At 31.3% G+C, this 18,443-nt stretch overlaps 3 protein-coding genes across 3 annotated transcripts; all 3 read left to right on the top strand.

The window, feature by feature from the left end:
* The first annotated feature begins 632 nt into the window (after positions 1-632).
* On the top strand, positions 633-5,047 carry LOC101491310 (probable serine/threonine-protein kinase PBL23). Its single transcript, XM_027331711.2, has 5 exons — positions 633-1,145; positions 2,444-2,628; positions 2,925-3,114; positions 3,415-3,806; positions 4,494-5,047. Exons 1-5 carry the CDS (start codon positions 1,046-1,048, stop codon positions 4,743-4,745), a joined length of 1,119 nt encoding a protein of 372 aa, XP_027187512.1. The 5' UTR covers positions 633-1,045; the 3' UTR covers positions 4,746-5,047.
* A 1,084-nt stretch (positions 5,048-6,131) lies between these two features.
* On the top strand, positions 6,132-13,543 carry LOC101490997 (DNA polymerase I A, chloroplastic/mitochondrial-like). The gene is made up of 12 exons (XM_004491306.4): positions 6,132-6,311; positions 7,062-7,941; positions 8,128-8,319; positions 8,405-9,084; positions 9,373-9,805; positions 10,492-10,587; positions 10,780-10,872; positions 10,962-11,156; positions 11,366-11,458; positions 11,546-11,758; positions 12,430-12,519; positions 12,921-13,543. The coding sequence occupies exons 1-12, from the start codon at positions 6,190-6,192 to the stop codon at positions 13,080-13,082; spliced, it is 3,249 nt and encodes a 1,082-aa protein (XP_004491363.1). The 5' UTR covers positions 6,132-6,189; the 3' UTR covers positions 13,083-13,543.
* A 2,538-nt stretch (positions 13,544-16,081) lies between these two features.
* Positions 16,082-17,406, top strand: LOC101490676 (uncharacterized). Its single transcript, XM_004491305.4, has one exon. It carries the CDS (start codon positions 16,226-16,228, stop codon positions 16,760-16,762), a length of 537 nt encoding a protein of 178 aa, XP_004491362.1. The 5' UTR covers positions 16,082-16,225; the 3' UTR covers positions 16,763-17,406.
* The last annotated feature ends 1,037 nt before the right edge of the window (positions 17,407-18,443 follow it).

The following is an 18,443-nucleotide window of genomic DNA, read 5'->3' as shown; positions in this document are numbered from 1 at the left end:
AATTCAATATCTTTTGTTTTGGTATACAACTAATTCAATATCTTTTTTTTATATATTTTTCATTTGTATAATGTATTTGAATTTAGCAGTGAAATTTGTTAAATGTGAAGGAAAACTGAAGCTTCAAGAGATAGTTCAATTCACCTTGGAACAAGAGAAACTTATACTTCAACGTTAAATCAAACATTCACTTGATCTATGTGAAGTAATCATAATCTATGTGAAATAATCAAGTAGATATATTATAGTAGAACAAGAAGAAAAAAAATTATTTAAATGATCGTTAAAATATTTAAAATAGATTTTAAAGGTGTAATCCATGAATTAAGTTGAGACGTTGAATGAATGTCATATTATAAAGACTTAAAATTCAATTTTTGTCGTTAATAAATTCTCCGTTTAACTAATTCGGAAGTACCAAGATTTGTCCAAAGAAAAATAAAGCATAGATTTTTTGAATTAACAAAAGCAGAAAAAAATTGATTAAGGATAGGTAAAATTAGGTACGCCCCTTAATGAAATAGAACATAATTGAGGTAGATGGGAAGGACCCAACGTTAAATATGGTCCATGTAAAATTAATAGTTGTCATTACTTATTTATTCATGAATCCATAAAAGAGTGCTCCTCCTGTTTGTTGGCATGATAAAGTGGATCCTAAGAAAAATTAACCACTTTCTAAAATCCTATATTGAGAAACTTTGCACAATGACATTAAACAACAATTACTCCCTAACGGTTATTTTTTAATTAGTATGTTTGGTTTGACAAAGTCATCATTTATTCTCCTAACAATGGCCTTTTGAAGAACAATGAAACTTTTGAAGCCAAAACTCATAGGATCATTTTGATTTTGAAGGGCCAAGAGGTTTGAATTAAAAACATTTAAATTTTCATAACCAACTTATGAGTGTCCAATTGTTACCTTAATCTAACATAGCTTAATGTCTACATGCTATAAGGTATTGATTTTGAAAAGCTAATGCAAGAACTTTGCAATATTTTAAATGTGGGTTTGGTCAAATCAAATATTTAAGTGTGGAAAATGAGTTTCTTTTCATGTTGTACATCACCACAAGAGAAGAACAACAAGAACTCATCGAAGAAGAACATCAAGAACAATCGTGACATTTGTTTTAAATCTGGTAATTTTTCTATCCTTTTCAATGTAAATCTTTCTCTTTGTACCATTTTTATTTATTTATTTATTTTTTATTATTTTATGTTTTCAGATGTGAGGTTATGAATTGCTACTTAGTTTCACATTATTTTATTGATTTTCATGTTAATGTCTAGAGATCATTGTTGTTTTCTATCTAATGTCAGCACATTTAGAATAGGTTTCATCAACTTTGTTAATCTTAATTATGAAAGCCACAAGAATGCTCAAGTTGAAATCAAGTGCTTCACTTTTTTAATATATATATTTTTGTCTCAACTTCTTAATGAAATGTTTAAAATACAAATGAAAACTTTGACCATTGTGCCACCAAGTGCACATTCATCTTTCAGCATCATGTTTGAGGAGCTTCACCTTTGGTCTTTAAATTTTATATCTTGATCTTATCATTGTCCTATCTTAATATAATTAGGTTAATGATTTATTTGTTTAATCCTATGGTTTATAGTGATAAGAACCCTTAGTGATTCAATATTTTAATGAGAGGTAGGTAAAATCTAATTAATAATTATTTTTGAAATTTAAGTACTTTAAATTCATTCAACTTTAACTAAAAATAATTACTTTCAACTACTTGATTATTAAGCTAATGATCTATTACTTTCTACCTCAACAGTAGTCTCCCTTAATTGTCAACCTTTAGAGTTTGGATTAAAATGCTAATGTCTTTCCTTTGAAACACTTAGAGCCAATTTGATTTGATAAAGTATTTATTTTATTTTATTTTTAGGATCAAATATGTTTTTAGTTTTTATAAAATTTGTTTTTAATTATAACAAAAATTGTTTTTCAGCTTTTAGCAGTCACAATATTTTTAATTAACAATTCTAATTATTGTGTTGAGTTAAATCATGTGCATTTTTTGAAATTTTAAATTAATTTATATAAATATATTTAAAACATTATAAATATTTTTCATTGTAAAAAATAGAAATTTTTAATTAAAGATTATTTCTAAACTCAAAAGATAAAATTTTAAACCCATTTTTTTCAAAGACTTCTATCATAATACATAAAATGTGTCAATAAAATTTGATAATTTATTTTGATTTTACCGCGTCTAAAACTATTGAAGGAAAACATTGCAGAAAAAAAAATTATAAAAACTAAAAATAAAATTTAAAAATACCATAGAAACTAAAAAAAATATTTAACTTTAATTTTATTTTCACTTTTAACTATAAAGATGTGTTCTGTTTCACTCCCTTTACTTCTCTCAAGGATAAATGCTAATGTTTAAAACTCACCAACTTTATATTGTAGATAGTGGCAAAAGGAAGTACTTAGAGGAAGAAGTCACAAAACCTGGAAATGGAAATATTACTTCTAAGATATTTTCTTACCATGAGCTATGTGTTGCAACTAAGAATTTTCACAACAGCAACATGGTTGGTGAAGGAGGATTTGGGAGAGTATACAAAGGACGCATTAAAAGCCTAGACAATAAGGTATAATATTACTTTAAACTATAATCTATTTAAATGAGTTTAAGTTTCGTGGATCATTTAGTGTAAATTTACATTGTCAATACATTACAATTATTTATAAACATGACTTTGTAGTTATTTATTGTAAAAGTCAGATATATCTAATAAATTAACAGTTGTGATTGACTAACGACGGTATAAAAATTATTTACACTGACTGTGTATATGAATTAAATTCATTTAAATGTTCCGCTAATGGCTAAAAAAGTACATTGTTAAGGTTGTAAGAAAATTTGTAAATGTTATGTTACATGTAGGTTGTTGCTGTAAAGAAACTTAATAGAGATGGATTTCAAGGAAGCAGGGAATTTCTTGCAGAGGTTTTGATTTTGAGTTTCTTGCATCACTCTAACCTTGTCAATTTAGTAGGGTATTGTTCTGAAGGTGATCAAAGGATTTTGGTATATGAGTACATGATCAATGGTTCTTTAGAAGATCACCTTTTTGGTAAGTAAATGCATTTCTTCCACAATGTCTTCATGGCTTCAATTCTTAAATAGTACATTCAATTAAAGTATCAAATTTGTATAAATGTTATGACTAACCTATGTATAGTAGAAATATAACCATATGAGATCATAATGTTGATTGATCACAAAATAAAGCATATTTTTGTAACTTGAAGATTCTAAGTAGATAAATATTTCATGTAAGATCAAATTAAAACATAACCATAGTGTTATTTTGTAAAGATGTTATTATTGTTAAATGTTATCTGACCAATAATAAAAGTAAAATGATTGTTAGAGTTACCTTCTGGGGGAAAGCCTTTGGACTGGAATACTAGAATGAAAATTGCAGAAGGTGCTGCAAAAGGACTTGAATACTTACATGCAGAAGCAAATCCACCGGTGATATATCGCGATTTCAAAGCAGCAAACATACTATTAGACGAAAATTTCAATCCAAAACTATCTGATTTTGGCCTTGCAAAGCTTGGCCCGACAGGCGATAAAACGCATGTGTCGACTAGAGTGATGGGAACTTATGGCTATTGTGCACCTGAGTATGCTTCAACAGGTAAATTGACTACAAGGTCAGATGTTTATAGCTTTGGAGTAGTGTTTTTAGAGATGATCACAGGGAGAAGAGTGCTTGATTATTCAAGACCATCTGAAGAGCAAAACTTAGTCACTTGGGTATGTCATATAACTTTTCTTTTCTATTAGAATTTGATTTTTGTCTTGTAACATTTTTCTTATGTGCCTAAAACAAACATTTTTCTGGCATAAAAATATAAGGTTTTATAATTTAAACAAATGTTAATACTCAAATATTTACTATTTGACCAGCAAGACTTAGTTCAATGGTGCATCAGGCCTAAAACATACTTTAAGAGACATTTTATTTAAAGTTAGATATAGAGAGAATACAACATAATTTTTTTTATATAGTTTTCTGCATCATGTGTGAATTTTTTCATTATAGTCAAAACTAATAACATGTTTTTTTTTGTTCTTTTATGGATATTATAAAGTTAAGACTTTTAGTTGTCTTAACCCCATTTTTTTTAGAGCTTATTTTCTCACACTCATATACATTTTATTTAGAAGTACCTATCCAGAAGAAAACAAACCCAGTTTTTTTGTCTGAAGTATAGTTCCTGACAAAAATACATTTATTTTTGTCTTCCAAGTATGTACTTCCCAATGAGATTGTAGTTTTTTAATATAGAAAAAAGTAATTTTTTTTTTGTTTCAAAAAAGTAGCTCTCCTTTTGCACCAAAAAGACTTTGGGCCTGCCTAACCAACAAGCCCAAATGTTTTTTTTTAGGAATAAGCCCAAATGTTGGATCAATGACAATGATGACATTTTCTTATTTCAGGCATTACCACTACTAAAAAACAAAAGAAAATATACATCAATAGTTGATCCATTGTTAAAAGGAAACTACCCAATGAGGGGTTTATTCCAAGCACTAGCAATTGCAGCAATGTGTCTATTGGAGGATGGTAGTGCTCGACCTTTGATTGGTGATGTAGTTACAGCTCTTGGAGTTTTATCAAAGAGACATGTACAAGTTGGTAAACAAAAACATTCAAATGAAACTTGTGATGAGCATGGAGAATGCAGTTGACAAATGATCATATGAAAGATTAGAGGTCCTATAAGTTTTGTGAATCATTCTATCACATTTCATTGTGTTGCCACTAGGTGTCATTGTGAAGATCAAGACAATTACCATATTTTTTCATGTTCAATGTTTATTTTTTTAGTAGTAGTAGTATTAGACTTTGATAATAGAAATAATTAAGATTGATATTTAGTTTATAATTGCGTATTCTGAGGTTCTTCAATAAAACTTCTTACAATAGATTCGAGATATTCATATTTTTAGTTAGATTTAATCTAGGTTGTTAGTTGAAAGATTAGTTTAAACTTTAATTGTTTGGCTTAATTTTTTTAAAGAAATGGTGGAGGGGAAGTAAAATCTCTCTCAATTAAGTTAACATTCTCTTATATATAAATCAAAGTTTCAACAAGAAATAATATATTATAAAATTGGACATAAATATTATTTTATTTGATTGACGTTAAATATTACAAAATATATGAAACAATTTTTTTTTATAAAAATATTTAATTTTGATTATAAAGACAATACTTTTTTATATACTAAAACATATATATTAATATAATTTTTATGAAAGAATTAATATAATTTAATTTATATGAATAATAAATATAATTATAATTTAATTGATATACGTCGATAATATAAAATATTAATTACAACTATATAATTACAAAATATTTGACTTAAATTTTTCTAACTTAAAAATCACATAAATAAAAGTTTACGAGTGACTAATAGTGTTTAATAATACAATTTTTCTAATGGAGTATCAAAATTAATCTCATGTAATTAATTACATGCAATCAATACAGATAAGATACAAGATATTACTATTCAAAATTGTTTTTTGAAGCATTGTTACATTCAAATTTCGTCTAGAAAATCGCACAAAACACAATACTTTTTTTTCCCCTTCCATAATCACATGTTAGACGGCAACCATATAACAGTAATAATAATATTGGTAATTCAAACAAGTATTTGGAATAATAAAAAAAGAGAATAAAAATAACTTTAAATATAATTTTATTTTTTAAAATTTTAAGAAATTGATTATATAAATTTTAAAGTATTATTTTTTTAGGTTGTTTCACAGCGCATTTGTTATATTTTCTAATAATAATTATTAAAAATTAATTTTTTTTCTTTATCAATCAATCATAATCATTAATAATATATAATTTTTAATATATAAAATCAAACTCATTAATTAATATATTACCATATTTAAACTCTGTCAAAAGAATGATTTTATATGTAAATTAATTTTTTGGTGGATTTAAATATAAATTAATACTAGTAGTTCACAAAAAAATATATAAATTAATAATGGCCAATATTTTTCGCATAATTATTTATTCCATAAAATATATAAGTAGCACACGGGTTCCTGATAGAATATAGAAGCGAAGAAGTCATTAGAGTTGCAGAAGACGCAACAACAATGGAGGCTTCTTCTCAGGCCACTGCGTTAAGACCATATTGCCCCTTATGCTGCCGTCTCTCACGCCCTTTATCTCTCTCACTCTCTTCATGTTCCTCTCTCGTTTCCCTAACTCCACACAGGTTTACTCTCACTTCTTCCCCTTTTTTATACTCTCTCTTCAATTTTGCTTGCTCCTGTTTTTCTTCGTGTTAGTCATTAAGCTAAGGAACATGCTGAAATTTTATTTATTTATTTTCTTTTGTTTTGAACATAAATGCTGACTTTAATTTGTTTTAGTGGCTAGTTGTTTTGTTTCTTCACTCGTTTTAGAATTTGAATATTTAAGTATTCTGTTTCAAATTTTTCACTTCATGTAATGTAACTAGTAACTACCAAAGCATGTGAAAAAAATAGTGTGAAACATGTTATTAGGGATGCTATCTAGGATTAATTATTGTTATTGTGGAAATACCTAGATAAACTTTTTCATGGATAGTGGAAATTTTTTATTTGTTTAATACTCCCTTCGACCTTGAACGTTTAAGGCTGGAGGGAGTAGATGTACACTCTCATTGTAAATTAGTTTTACACTGACATCTGATGCGAGTCCTTCATTTTACAATCTTGTACCGCTAATTTTAAAATTTAGTTACAAAAAGTGGAGTGATATGAAAAAATACTCGATTCTCATTGGACGTTAGTTTGAGTGCATGTACTATTTTCTCAAATTTTATTGTTATATCTTGTAAATATGAAAGCCTGTAATGTTTTACCCCACAAACACAGTTACAGGTGGAGTATTTTCTTAGCTGGTGCATTGTCGCATAATAATATGCTATTGCATATCATTGACTGGCGCCTTTATTTACACTGTATGATGTGAACTGCAGGAGAAAAATAAAGGCAATTCAGATTGCTAGCAAAGGCCTTCGAAATAGCATTGGGCATAGTCATTGTGTTAGAGCAGATTTATGGAGTCCAAAGTGGACATCTGTGGGGTTAAATAAATACAACGACACTGGATATAAACAGGATTTTTCATATAAGAATCCGGTTCGCATTACATTTATGAAGTTTTCAAATGCATCAAGTAGCATGTTGGAGGAAATGACAGAGGAGGAAGAGATGAACAATTCGCATTCGTATGAAACACAAGTTAGGAAGGTGGGTGTGGCTCCTTGCAATCCTGAACTTTCCGCAACTGCTGCGGAAAGGAAATTGTCTGGTGGTGATAATAGAGGATGGACTATAGCAAAAAATAAGTTAGCTGAAGGTAAGAAGGAAATGAATGGCGAAAGCAAATTTGAGAGAAGAAGTGATGGTTCTCATGTATCTAATAGATTTTCTTCCGTTGGTCGGATACAAGGTTTTTCTTCAGATGGGGTTAGAAATCTTGTACTGCAGGATCATGGTGAACATGTGCCACCTTCTGTTAAATATTGTGTATTAAACAATTCAAAGAGGCTTACAGATTCTGAAACTGTGGTCCATCAGTTTAATGAATCTGCATTGGAGATCAGTAAAGAGAAAATTACTAGAGTAAATGGTGATGACGTTTCGGAGAAAACTGCAAAGGACTCAACTGCAAAGGATTCGACTGATGCAACAGTTACTAGAAAGGCACGTCATACTGACCAGTCAAAACTTCGGGACAGACTCGGTAGAATCTATGAAGATATCCTGGTGGTTGATAGTATTCCACTTGCAGAGGAGGTTGTTAAGATGCTTACAGTAAAATACCGGCATCTTATTTATGCATGTGATACCGAGGTATAATTATTTTGACTGTTTTCACATGTGTTATGTATGAATTTTCCATGATTACTGGTGTGCATAGTTAGATTTTTTCTTCTCTCTCTTGTATGCACATGTGTGTATGCGTACGTCGATAATGAGTTCAACTAATTTGTATAAATGACGATCATATATTATCTGCTGATTTCATTCTCTTCAAAGGTAGCCAAGATAGATGTCAAACAAGAAACTCCTGTCGATCACGGGGAGATAACATGCTTCAGCATTTATTGTGGTCCAGAAGCTGATTTTGGAGGTGGAAAATCCTGTATCTGGGTAGATGTTCTTGATGGTGGAGGCAAAGAGATTCTAGAAAAGTTTGCTGAATTTTTCAGTGACCCTTCCATCAAAAAGGTGAATATTTATTTCTTCTTCATATGATATGAATTGGGATTACAAATAATGTTTGAAATAACTGAGTCAATGGTGCATTCTATAGGTCTGGCATAATTATAGCTTTGACTGTCATGTTATAGAGAACTATGGATTCAAAGTATCTGGTTTTCATGCTGATACAATGCACATGGCACGGTTATGGGATTCATCGAGACAATTGGACGGGGGTTATTCGCTTGAAGGACTAACAGGTGACAGAAGAGTCATGTCCAGGGCTCCGTTGGACTGTGAAAAGGATTTGATTGGTAAGGTATCAATGAAAGCTATATTCAGTAAGAAAAAGCTGAAAAAAGATGGAACTGAGGGTAAAACGCTTACCATGGCTCCTGTTGAAGAACTACAGAGAGACGAACGTATACCTTGGATCTGTTATTCTGCTTTAGATGCTAAAAGCACTTTGAAGCTGTATGAGAGCCTGAAGAGCTATCTTTCAGACATGCCTTGGAAATTCAATGGTGTACCGGTTTCTGGGAAAACCATGTATGATTTCTACAATGAATATTGGCGGCCATTTGGGGAGATTCTAGTCCTAATGGAATCTGAGGGAATGCTAGTTGACCGGGCATATCTTGAAGGCATAGAAAAGGTTGCAAAAGCAGAGCAAGAGATTGCTGTTGATAGATTCCGGAAATGGGCATGTAGGTATTGTCCCGATGCCAAGTATATGAATGTCGGAAGCGATTTACAGTTGCGTCAGCTGCTTTTTGGGGGTACTGTGAACAGGTGCATTTTTTTTTAATCTTATGTAGACTACTTGGTTCAATCTTTAAAAAAAGGATGATTTGTTAGTTAAAGCCGCAAATATTTATCACATAAACCGTCAGATTTTTGTAATTTTAATGCATTAATGAATGTTATGTTGGGACCTATTTTGATATTTTGTGTTTGTTGATTGAGGTCATGAAGGAGAAAAGGTCACAATTTTTTTTATATATGACGAAGCAACCGAAGAACATTGATGGAAGTACAGCTTTCATTCATACATACTTACCTGTCTTATTCTAATTGCAGAAAAGACTCCAATCTAGCACTTCCAACTGAGAGAATATTCAAAATTCCCAATGTCGATGAAGTGATTGAAGAAGGCAAGAAGGTTCCCAAAAAATTCCGTGATATGAAGGTGACTAGCCTAGGTTATAAACTGGAGACAGAGATGTACACAGCAAGTGGTTGGCCGTCAGTTAGCGGTGATGCTTTAAAGATCCTGGCTGGAAATATTTCTTCTGATTTTGACTTCACCAACAACTTGGATCTTGACGATGAACAAGGAAATTCTTCTCAAAGTCATGTTGCAGTTTCAAAAGTTGATAACTCTGCATATGGAACAGCCTTTGCTGCTTTTCCAACAGAGAAAGAAGGGAGAGAAGCTTGCCATGCAATTGCCGCTTTATGTGAAGTCAGTTCAATCAACTCTTTGATTTCTAACTTCATCCTACCCCTGCAGGTACATTTCTAATTGTCAGTATTTTTGATCTATTTTGTTATTATTGTTATAACTTATAACTGTCTTAAATTGTTAATAATAGAGCTTGAATCTTTCCAGTCCCTTGTAGTGAAAATAAATAGAATCAATCAAATATTTTAGCAGTAACCACATGCATCTAAAATTCGCGAAGGTGTCTGCCATTGGGAGTTGGTTGATCTTGTTTTAAGGCCTTTGGTTTGATCAAGTATTTTATGTTGATACTCGTGCGATAAACTTCCATATACATTGTCCATAAGAAACTGATGATATTTTCTTGTTTATCTATTTTTTATTTACTTAAGGGCATATTTATTCTTAAATATGTGATGTTGATGTTATTTTTTTATTATCTAGAAGTATTTGTTGTTCCACAATATTGAAATATTTAAGATATAGAATACTTCCGAGACTTCAAGTTTCTGTCTATATCTTCTTGTGCAAGGTTCTATTAAATTTTATTATCATTTGTGGATTTTGTTTATTTGTTTTTCTATATTCTTCCCTTATGACAATGATGAACTAATTTTTTTCTAAACAAAAAGACATGTGATTGCTCCTTGTGCCATCACTTATGTATTCAAGTTTTGATTTAGTATATGTCTTTTTCTTAACTCTGAATTTCTTTATACCTGTTCTACGTTAACTTCATAGTTTCTTTATGTCAGGGACATAATATATCAGGAAAGGATAACCGTGTTCATTGCTCCTTAAATATCAACACAGAGACAGGACGCTTGTCAGCTAGAAGGCCAAATCTGCAGGTTAATCTAATTTGCATGATATATTGAAATTTTTCTCCAAAAATTTGATTTGAATATTTCATTTTAATGGTGGTAGTTGTGAACCTGAATTATTTTTTAGAACTACTCATTTGTTCATTGACCTTCCTCTTGGTGTCATAAGATTTCAAAAGGATAGAGACTTAATCTAATCCATAACAATTCATGAATTAGAATCAACCTGCTTTGGAAAAAGATCGATACAAAATCCGTCAAGCATTCATCGCCGCACCTGGGAATTCTCTTATAGTTGCTGATTATGGACAGGTTAGTAAGTTCATATTGTGTATCTATCTATTTGTAATGTTTTTAGAAATTTCATTTTGTGAACAGTGTTATATGTATTGTTATTACAGCTGGAACTTAGGATTCTGGCACATCTTGCTAACTGTAAGAGCATGATGGAAGCTTTTAAAGCTGGTGGAGATTTCCATTCAAGGACTGCAATGAATATGTACCCATATATTCGTGAAGCAGTTGAGAAAAAGGAAGTGCTTCTTGAGTGGCATCCTCAGCCTGGTGAAGATAAACCCCCAGTTCCTCTATTGAAGGTATATTGTCTTATATGAATCTTGGATACTACCAAATGGGAGAAGTATTTGTGTCAGACACGTATCAGATACTGTTCAGGAGGGATACTCCGAAATGGGAAAAGTATTCCTGCGCACAAGATATGGAAGCTTGCTTTGTCAGTTTACCATTGCAAAATTCTTTTCCATAATTTGGTAATGACTTTTTGTATTTTCCTCCCTCCATTTAGGATGCATTTGGTTCTGAAAGAAGAAAAGCTAAAATGCTTAACTTTTCAATTGCATACGGGAAAACTCCAGTGGGGCTATCTAAGGATTGGAGGGTACGCTGAATTATATTACATATTATATTTATGTCCACGATTTATTATTTCGTTGTCAAGAAAAGTTCACATGTTTTTTTCTTTCAGGTTTCCGTAAAAGAAGCTAAGAAAACAGTTGACCTTTGGTACAACGACAGAAAAGAAGTTTTGAAATGGCAAGAGGAGCGTAAAAAAGAAGCCCGTGAGTTATATTGTGTCTACACATTGCTAGGGCGATGCCGGCGGTTCCCTTTGATGGCCCAAGCTAATACCTACCAGAAAGGTCACATCGAGCGAGCTGCTATCAATACTCCAGTGCAGGTCCTTATTTCTTTCGAATAGAGCAATAATGTATCCCCTTCCCTATCAGACTATAACTACACTCTCAAGTTTGACAATCACATTATGGTGAATCTAACATGTAATTTGTTCATCAAACCAAAAGATAAACAAACTAATTCTTATCAGCGTAGGTCTACAATATAATCAGTTGCAGTTTTTTGGAAATGATCCCTTTTAAGAAAACAATGAATACTGAAATAATGTTTTCAAAACCCACTTGTAAAGGACCATAATCCAAATTTTATATCAAAATGATAGTTCAAGTAGAGCTTTGAATAAAATATTACCGTTTAATTGTATTGTATTGACCTCACAGTTGCGCATTTATGTAATAATAGTCTTGACAGTTGGCTTTCCTATCAAGAATCTCATTCCTTAAAATTCTTGGTTGGGTTAATTATTTCCGTTTTGTATATCGTGCCTATTGAATTTCATAGCATGTGGAAATTGATTTGTATTCCATTAGTATTAGCATATCTTTGTAAATGTGAAGAAAATGCATAAAATATATGTACTGCTTAAAAAAAAAGCAAAATCAATGTAAAAATATATGGACTGCTTTTAGTTGAGATGCCATTAGTTTGTTACTCATTCCTTCCTGCATACACAGACCTTTCTCTATGGATTTCTGATTTTGTAAAATGCAACAGGGTAGTGCAGCTGATGTTGCCATGTGCGCCATGATACAAATTTCCAATAATAAACAGTTGAAGGAGCTAGGGTGGAAGTTACTTCTACAGGTAATTTCATGCCCTAATTTCTCTCTCTTAATTTTCTTGCTCACTTTTACTGGTGTGTGTGCATGTGTGTGTGTGTGTATGGTGTATCATTTGAGAGAAAAGAGAGCTTAGGTGGTTTGGGCATGTGGATAAGAGACATGTAGATTTTATAGTAAGGATGGTAGATCTGATGGATGGTAGTTAAATTGATAGAGGTAGAAGAAGACCTAGAAAACTATAAGAGAAACTATTATGATGAGCTGGATAGAGATATGATGTGATTGTGGCATAATATTATGGTTCTTTTGATCCATGTGGCCGACCGAACTTAGTAGGATAAGACTTGTGGTTGTTGTTTTCGGATACCTATTCATGAACTATCTTGTTACCTTTTACTAAGATTTTTGAATGTGACAAAACAGGTTCATGATGAAGTCATATTGGAAGGACCAACGGAGTCAGCTGAAGTTGCAAAATCCATAGTTGTAGATTGCATGTCGAAACCCTTCTACGGCAAGAATATTCTTAAAGTTGATCTCTCAGTTGATGCCAAGTGTGCTCAAAATTGGTACTCTGCAAAATAGGTACTACATGACTGGTTTTTTGGGGACGTTCACTCATTCACGTAGCTTTTTGGCTCCATGGTTCCATTAATCACAAGGTGCTATTATTATTAAGGCAAAATCAGTGCCTTAAATAGTACTATATGCTTGATTTCTATAGAGGGTTTGGAATGCCCTTGGAGTTGTTCCATTGTGGTGTTTTGGCAATACTAAAGCATATCACTTTTAACTTAGGAGGAAGAAAAAAGCTAGAACCAATGGCCTCAGCTTTTTACTGCTTTAGATGGCAGGGTTTTTACTTCTTTTTTCTAATGTGTACCTATTTTTCATGCCTTGCATCATGTACCAATATGGTCTTTTTGTTTGATGCAAAGTATATAAATATGAGCTAGCTTGAAAAACTTGTATTTCTTGTAAAATATTTTGCAGCACTTTGCATATACATATATATGATCAGTAACTAGTGACTGTTTTGGTTACAATTTTAGGAATCTAGGACAGAAAAATGATATCTATCGTCTTTGAGTGTTTGGAAGAGTTTATTGAAACCCATTTCACTATATAGGCAGTGTTACTAATCTTTAAGCATACTCATTAGATTAAATAAGTACCCGCATCATGTACCAAAATAAGTGATTAAAAAAATGTTGTACTTTATTTTATTTTTGACGTAAGGACATACTCTAATCGTATTGGGTCCCATTGCAGAATATGACCATCTTAGTGGGTATACTTTTTGACCCAATAAAAAGGATGGCCTACTTTTGTCAGCCACATTTAAAAACTCTAGGAGTTGTTGTTAGTCACACTCACTTTGATGCTTTTGGGCTCATTTAAAATTTGGTCCACCATTTTCTTTTTATTTGATCTTGTAATTAATTACTTTTAATTTAATCTCATGTTATTTTTAAGCTGAACCTGAAGTAGACAAAAAAATTGATGTGTTATCAATGATCGGATACTATTAATGCTGATTAATCACAATCTAACACTAATCTGTTGATTAATTAGTCAACTTTTGAATTATATTTATTGAAAAAATAAAACTGAAATTCAACCTCAGCGATGATTAAGTTGAAAACAATTCTGTCAAAAAATAAAAGAGTAAGTTGAAAATAATTTGTCTTTATTTTATAAATGAAATGGAAAAGAAGCAGTACAAAACTGTGAAATTTTAGATTTAAACTTGAGACATAATACTTTATAATTATATCAACATTTGTTAGGTGATATAAATCTTATGGATATTTATTTTGATTAAAAATAAAAGAAAAATATGTTAAAATATGCTAATAATGTATAAATAGCATTACTAACTTTTTTTCTTGTAAAGAAATATATTTATTATTTTTGTTTAATGTTAGTTTGATTTGAGAGGATATTTAATATCTAACACGATTCGAATGCAATTTTCGACGCAAAGAATTTATTAAAAAATAAAAAGAAAGCAGGGCAGATATGGTCCATTGTCACCGACTCACCGTGGCTGGTTTATAGCCAACTATGACCACCGTCATTTCCGGACTTTATGCTCTCTTATTATTGTTGGAATTGAAACTCTTCAAATTAATAGTAATTCATTAGGATTACATTTTAAAAATAATATTGTATTTAGCTAGTAACTTATTTCAATATATTCCCTTCATCTCAACAATTTTATCTTTTATTTTTATAAAAACAACTAGAATTTAATGAAGAAAAAAAAATTATATGTGATATTTGACTTTAGCTTGACGATAATATTTCCATTACTATAATATTCATTTTCTTGAATTTATATAAAAGTATGAGTATAATAAAAATGAATTGTTAATATAAAATAATTTTTTCTAAAGTAATTTTAAAAACCAAATACTCCAATCCGACTTAAATATAAATAAAAATGTATCCACCTATCATTTTAATATTCATGATAAAGAATTTATTTATAGGCAATGACAATAAGTAATGAATATTTGGTGGAAATATTTATTAGTAATTTTTCAATTTTTCCTTGTTATTGCTACCACAATGATTTGGGAGTAAAAGTCAAATCAATGGAAGTGGATCCGCACGCTCTCTAAAATAAGACATAGATAATCTGTGCCTTTTATAGATTAGATACTCTATGATTTTCTACAATTTACACAAAAAACAATTTGCCAAAATTTCATAATTTTAGCACATAAAAAATAGTTGCTTCCTGTGCTGGATCAGTTTCAAATCTGCAATTTCAAAACATGTGGAAGCCATGACCATGTTGTCAGAGTAAGATAACCAAAATCTATTTTAACTTTTTTCTTTATGGATCTAAAATGTGTTTCTTTTTCTATTATAACAGTGTAGTTTAGTACTTTATGAATTAACCTGAAGGACAATTCTGTTGAATTCAAAGTTAATTCCTTTTTCCATTTTTCTGTTGTTGTTGTTCAAACTTTGTTTTTGTAATTTTCTATGTGTTTTTTTCAATTGTCAAATTTGGTGATTCTTTTGTTAATGTGGATACTGTTTTGGATTTGATTCTGCTTTACCCTTGCCAATTTGATTTGGTGGCCATTTTTTTGCTCAACCTAAAATTATGATGTGTTGTTGTTGTTTCTTAACCTATACTTTATTGTATTATAACAATTTTTCTGAGATATCATGATTAACACTAACATGTTTAAACTAGTTGGCTTGCATTGATTTTACAATTTAAATTTTTTAATAGACAAATGTTAGCGTTTAGTTTGTTAGGGAGAGTTGAAATTTGTTAGCATCAGAGATTAAAACCTGTACTTCAAGTTTTGTTTTTCATTTCTGCACCCTTTTTTGGTCTTCCCTAGAAAACACGTTCCCTTGTTTTGTTTCCATAAAATGTCTTGAAGCTAATTGGGGATTACTATTTTGGATTATATTTCAGAGTTGCTGTTCTGCTCTTGCTGAATTGATCTTGGAGTTGAAGCTATGTTTCTTTGTTGGTGGCTGTAGTGATTCCCTCCGCTATCTCATTATTTTCAATCATGATTTGATGGACTAAATTACCAATTAGTTTTCTAAGAAACTTATTTATTAGTTTACATTTCAAATCATAGTGTGACACTAATGTTCAACAGATAACTGAATAAATCTGCTAGGAATATCATATCCATATCAAAGACTAGAATATTTGGATCATTAATTTGAGATAATTAGGATATAGGAAAATGGCTCAAACACTTGAAGGTATGAAGGGCAAAGGAGGATCCATCAAACTAGGAACCACTGGAACAATCAGTTCCTTAATGACAAGAGAATTGGATCAAAACTCTTCTGTATCACACAAACAGAAGGTATCTTCAAGAACTACTAAACCTAGAACACTTCCTGTTTCTGTTCCCTGTAGTAGTAATACCGGTACAAGTGCGACCTCGAAAAGATTACAACCAAGAAAGTCATCAGATGAAGCTAGTGGAAGTGGAAGTGGAAGTAGTAAAAATACAAACCATAGAAGCCATGTTATGTCACAGAAAACAAAAGCTAATAGTAGTAGGAATAATACTCATAGAATACCAATGCTAGGTTCTGCTGATAATTTTTCAGTGGAAAGAACTCCTATCAGAGAGAAAAATGATAAAAAGAAAACTAACATTGTTGAAGTTGTGGATATAAAATGTGGCAATGCAGAAAAGGCTTGGACTACTCCTTTAACGAGTCGTCTTAAGAAGCTCGGTTTCTCAAAGCTCTCTGAGAGCATTATCTAAAGCTGAAAGCTTTTCGTGTCGGACCTCAGGTTTCTGTAACTGAAAGCCGAGGTTCCGTTTGGCCTACCATTGTCTGATACATCGACTAGAGAGCACATACTTGGTAACAGCTTGCTACTTACTCGCTTTTTCTTCGTACTTTCGACTGCGGATACAACTGTGCTTCTTGAATTTGAGCTATTGGAAGAACTTACATCTGTGATTTGAGACTTGTTCCTCTGTAACCTGTCTTGGGAATTCGATTCAATCCGGCTGAAGTAATCAATTTCCTGCATTATCAAGGATGCCACCGTGCCTCGGGTGCCTATTTCTATTGGAGGAAATTCAGCCATCTCCTTTGTGTCACTTTTGTCAAGGATAGTTGATTTATGCATGCTTTCTTTGGTTGGTAATGAGGAGGGAGCTACTAAATCTTCTTTTTTAAGAAGGGGTGTTTGTGGTTTTGTTCTAGTGGGGAAAATGCAGATACTTTGGGGCATTTTTTTGGTTTCACAAGAATTCTTCATCTTATGTTGTGTATATGAAATGCATGGCATAAAGTTTGTGTAATTAGGAAATTGGTTGATGACATTATGGTCACTGCATTCATGTGCTTGTAGTTAAAACACTCAGATTTCTAACTACTAAACTACCCTTTTTAACTACTTTTTAAGTTACATCATATTCCTAGGTACATGCTAGCTCATTGTTTGGGGATTCAGGTTGTATGTGGTCACAAATCCTGTGTAATCACAGTCAGCCACATCGGTAGCTGTTGGATCAAGATTAAACGGTCTAGATTTCAAACTTGTATTTTGGATTTAAGAAAAACAAAAATTGCAATGAAATTTGGACCGTCTGATCTTGTTTCAACGGCGACCGATGTAGCTGACTGCATGCTACACAAGATTTTGACTGCACACAATCCAAATCTTTGTTTAGGACTATTTGGGAGTGTGAGTGGATTTAATGGAATTCATGTGAAAGGTAAAATAGGAAGATCTCTTTAATTGGCTTTTTAAGTAAGCTGGTTTTGTATTTAGTGTCTTAATTGGCAAGTAATGGCATGCTAAGTTGCTAATTCAGTAATGAAAGTAAGAGTACTTTTTTTCAGGTTTGGGGAAGTATGAATGGTTATATTTCAGTTGGCTTTATCTATTTTGTAATTTAGTTATATAGGGGGAAGTGTGTAAAGATTAAAAGATAGACCATCATTTACGAAATCTATATATATCAATCAATTGAACTGTGATTCTGAAATTAGACAAAAACCAAGGTGGATTACACTCAACTTTTGTTTTGAATTTGTATTATTATGCTATCTATCTGAATCATGATTTAAAATATTTTCTGTGACAATTTTTAACTAGCTTCTTACTTAAATTAACTTCTCCTTTACGAAAAAAGTCTTTATAAATTTACAGCTAGTATAAACTTACACAAAGTGTTGGTTTTATTTGAAAAACTTATTTGATTATGTTAAATATACTTGAATCTCACTCCTAAAATAAACTCTAATGACGAGGTGCCAAAACACATGTATACTTTGGTAGTGTAAGACTCCAATACCCAATTATCACTTCTATCGTAGATTCTGAGTTCAATTCTCCATTGTCATCCTTAACCTGATTATGATATTATGTTAAATGTATTTGAATTCCATTCCAAAAGTTAGCTCAAATGACAGAGGTGCCTATATAAA

Source organism: Cicer arietinum, chromosome 2 (assembly GCF_000331145.2).
Source record: "Cicer arietinum cultivar CDC Frontier isolate Library 1 chromosome 2, Cicar.CDCFrontier_v2.0, whole genome shotgun sequence".
NCBI lineage: Eukaryota > Viridiplantae > Streptophyta > Magnoliopsida > Fabales > Fabaceae > Cicer > Cicer arietinum.
The sequence above is the reverse complement of the archived record's forward strand: the minus strand, read 5'-3'. Positions and strand labels throughout refer to the sequence as shown.

What these genes read in the sequence shown, in the direction of transcription:
- LOC101490676 (XM_004491305.4), top strand. Translation starts at nt 16,226, where the DNA reads ATGGCTCAAACACTTGAAGGTATGAAGGGCAAAGGAGGATCCATCAAA.
- LOC101491310 (XM_027331711.2), top strand. Translation starts at nt 1,046, where the DNA reads ATGAGTTTCTTTTCATGTTGTACATCACCACAAGAGAAGAACAACAAG. An exon ending in TTAAAAGCCTAGACAATAAG is followed by an intron (nt 2,629 to 2,924) that starts GTATAATATTAC and finishes TGTTACATGTAG; the next exon opens with GTTGTTGCTGTAAAGAAACT. An exon ending in AGCAAAACTTAGTCACTTGG is followed by an intron (nt 3,807 to 4,493) that starts GTATGTCATATA and finishes TTCTTATTTCAG; the next exon opens with GCATTACCACTACTAAAAAA.
- LOC101490997 (XM_004491306.4), top strand. Translation starts at nt 6,190, where the DNA reads ATGGAGGCTTCTTCTCAGGCCACTGCGTTAAGACCATATTGCCCCTTA. An exon ending in CCCCAGTTCCTCTATTGAAG is followed by an intron (nt 11,157 to 11,365) that starts GTATATTGTCTT and finishes CCCTCCATTTAG; the next exon opens with GATGCATTTGGTTCTGAAAG. An exon ending in GGCTATCTAAGGATTGGAGG is followed by an intron (nt 11,459 to 11,545) that starts GTACGCTGAATT and finishes TTTTTCTTTCAG; the next exon opens with GTTTCCGTAAAAGAAGCTAA.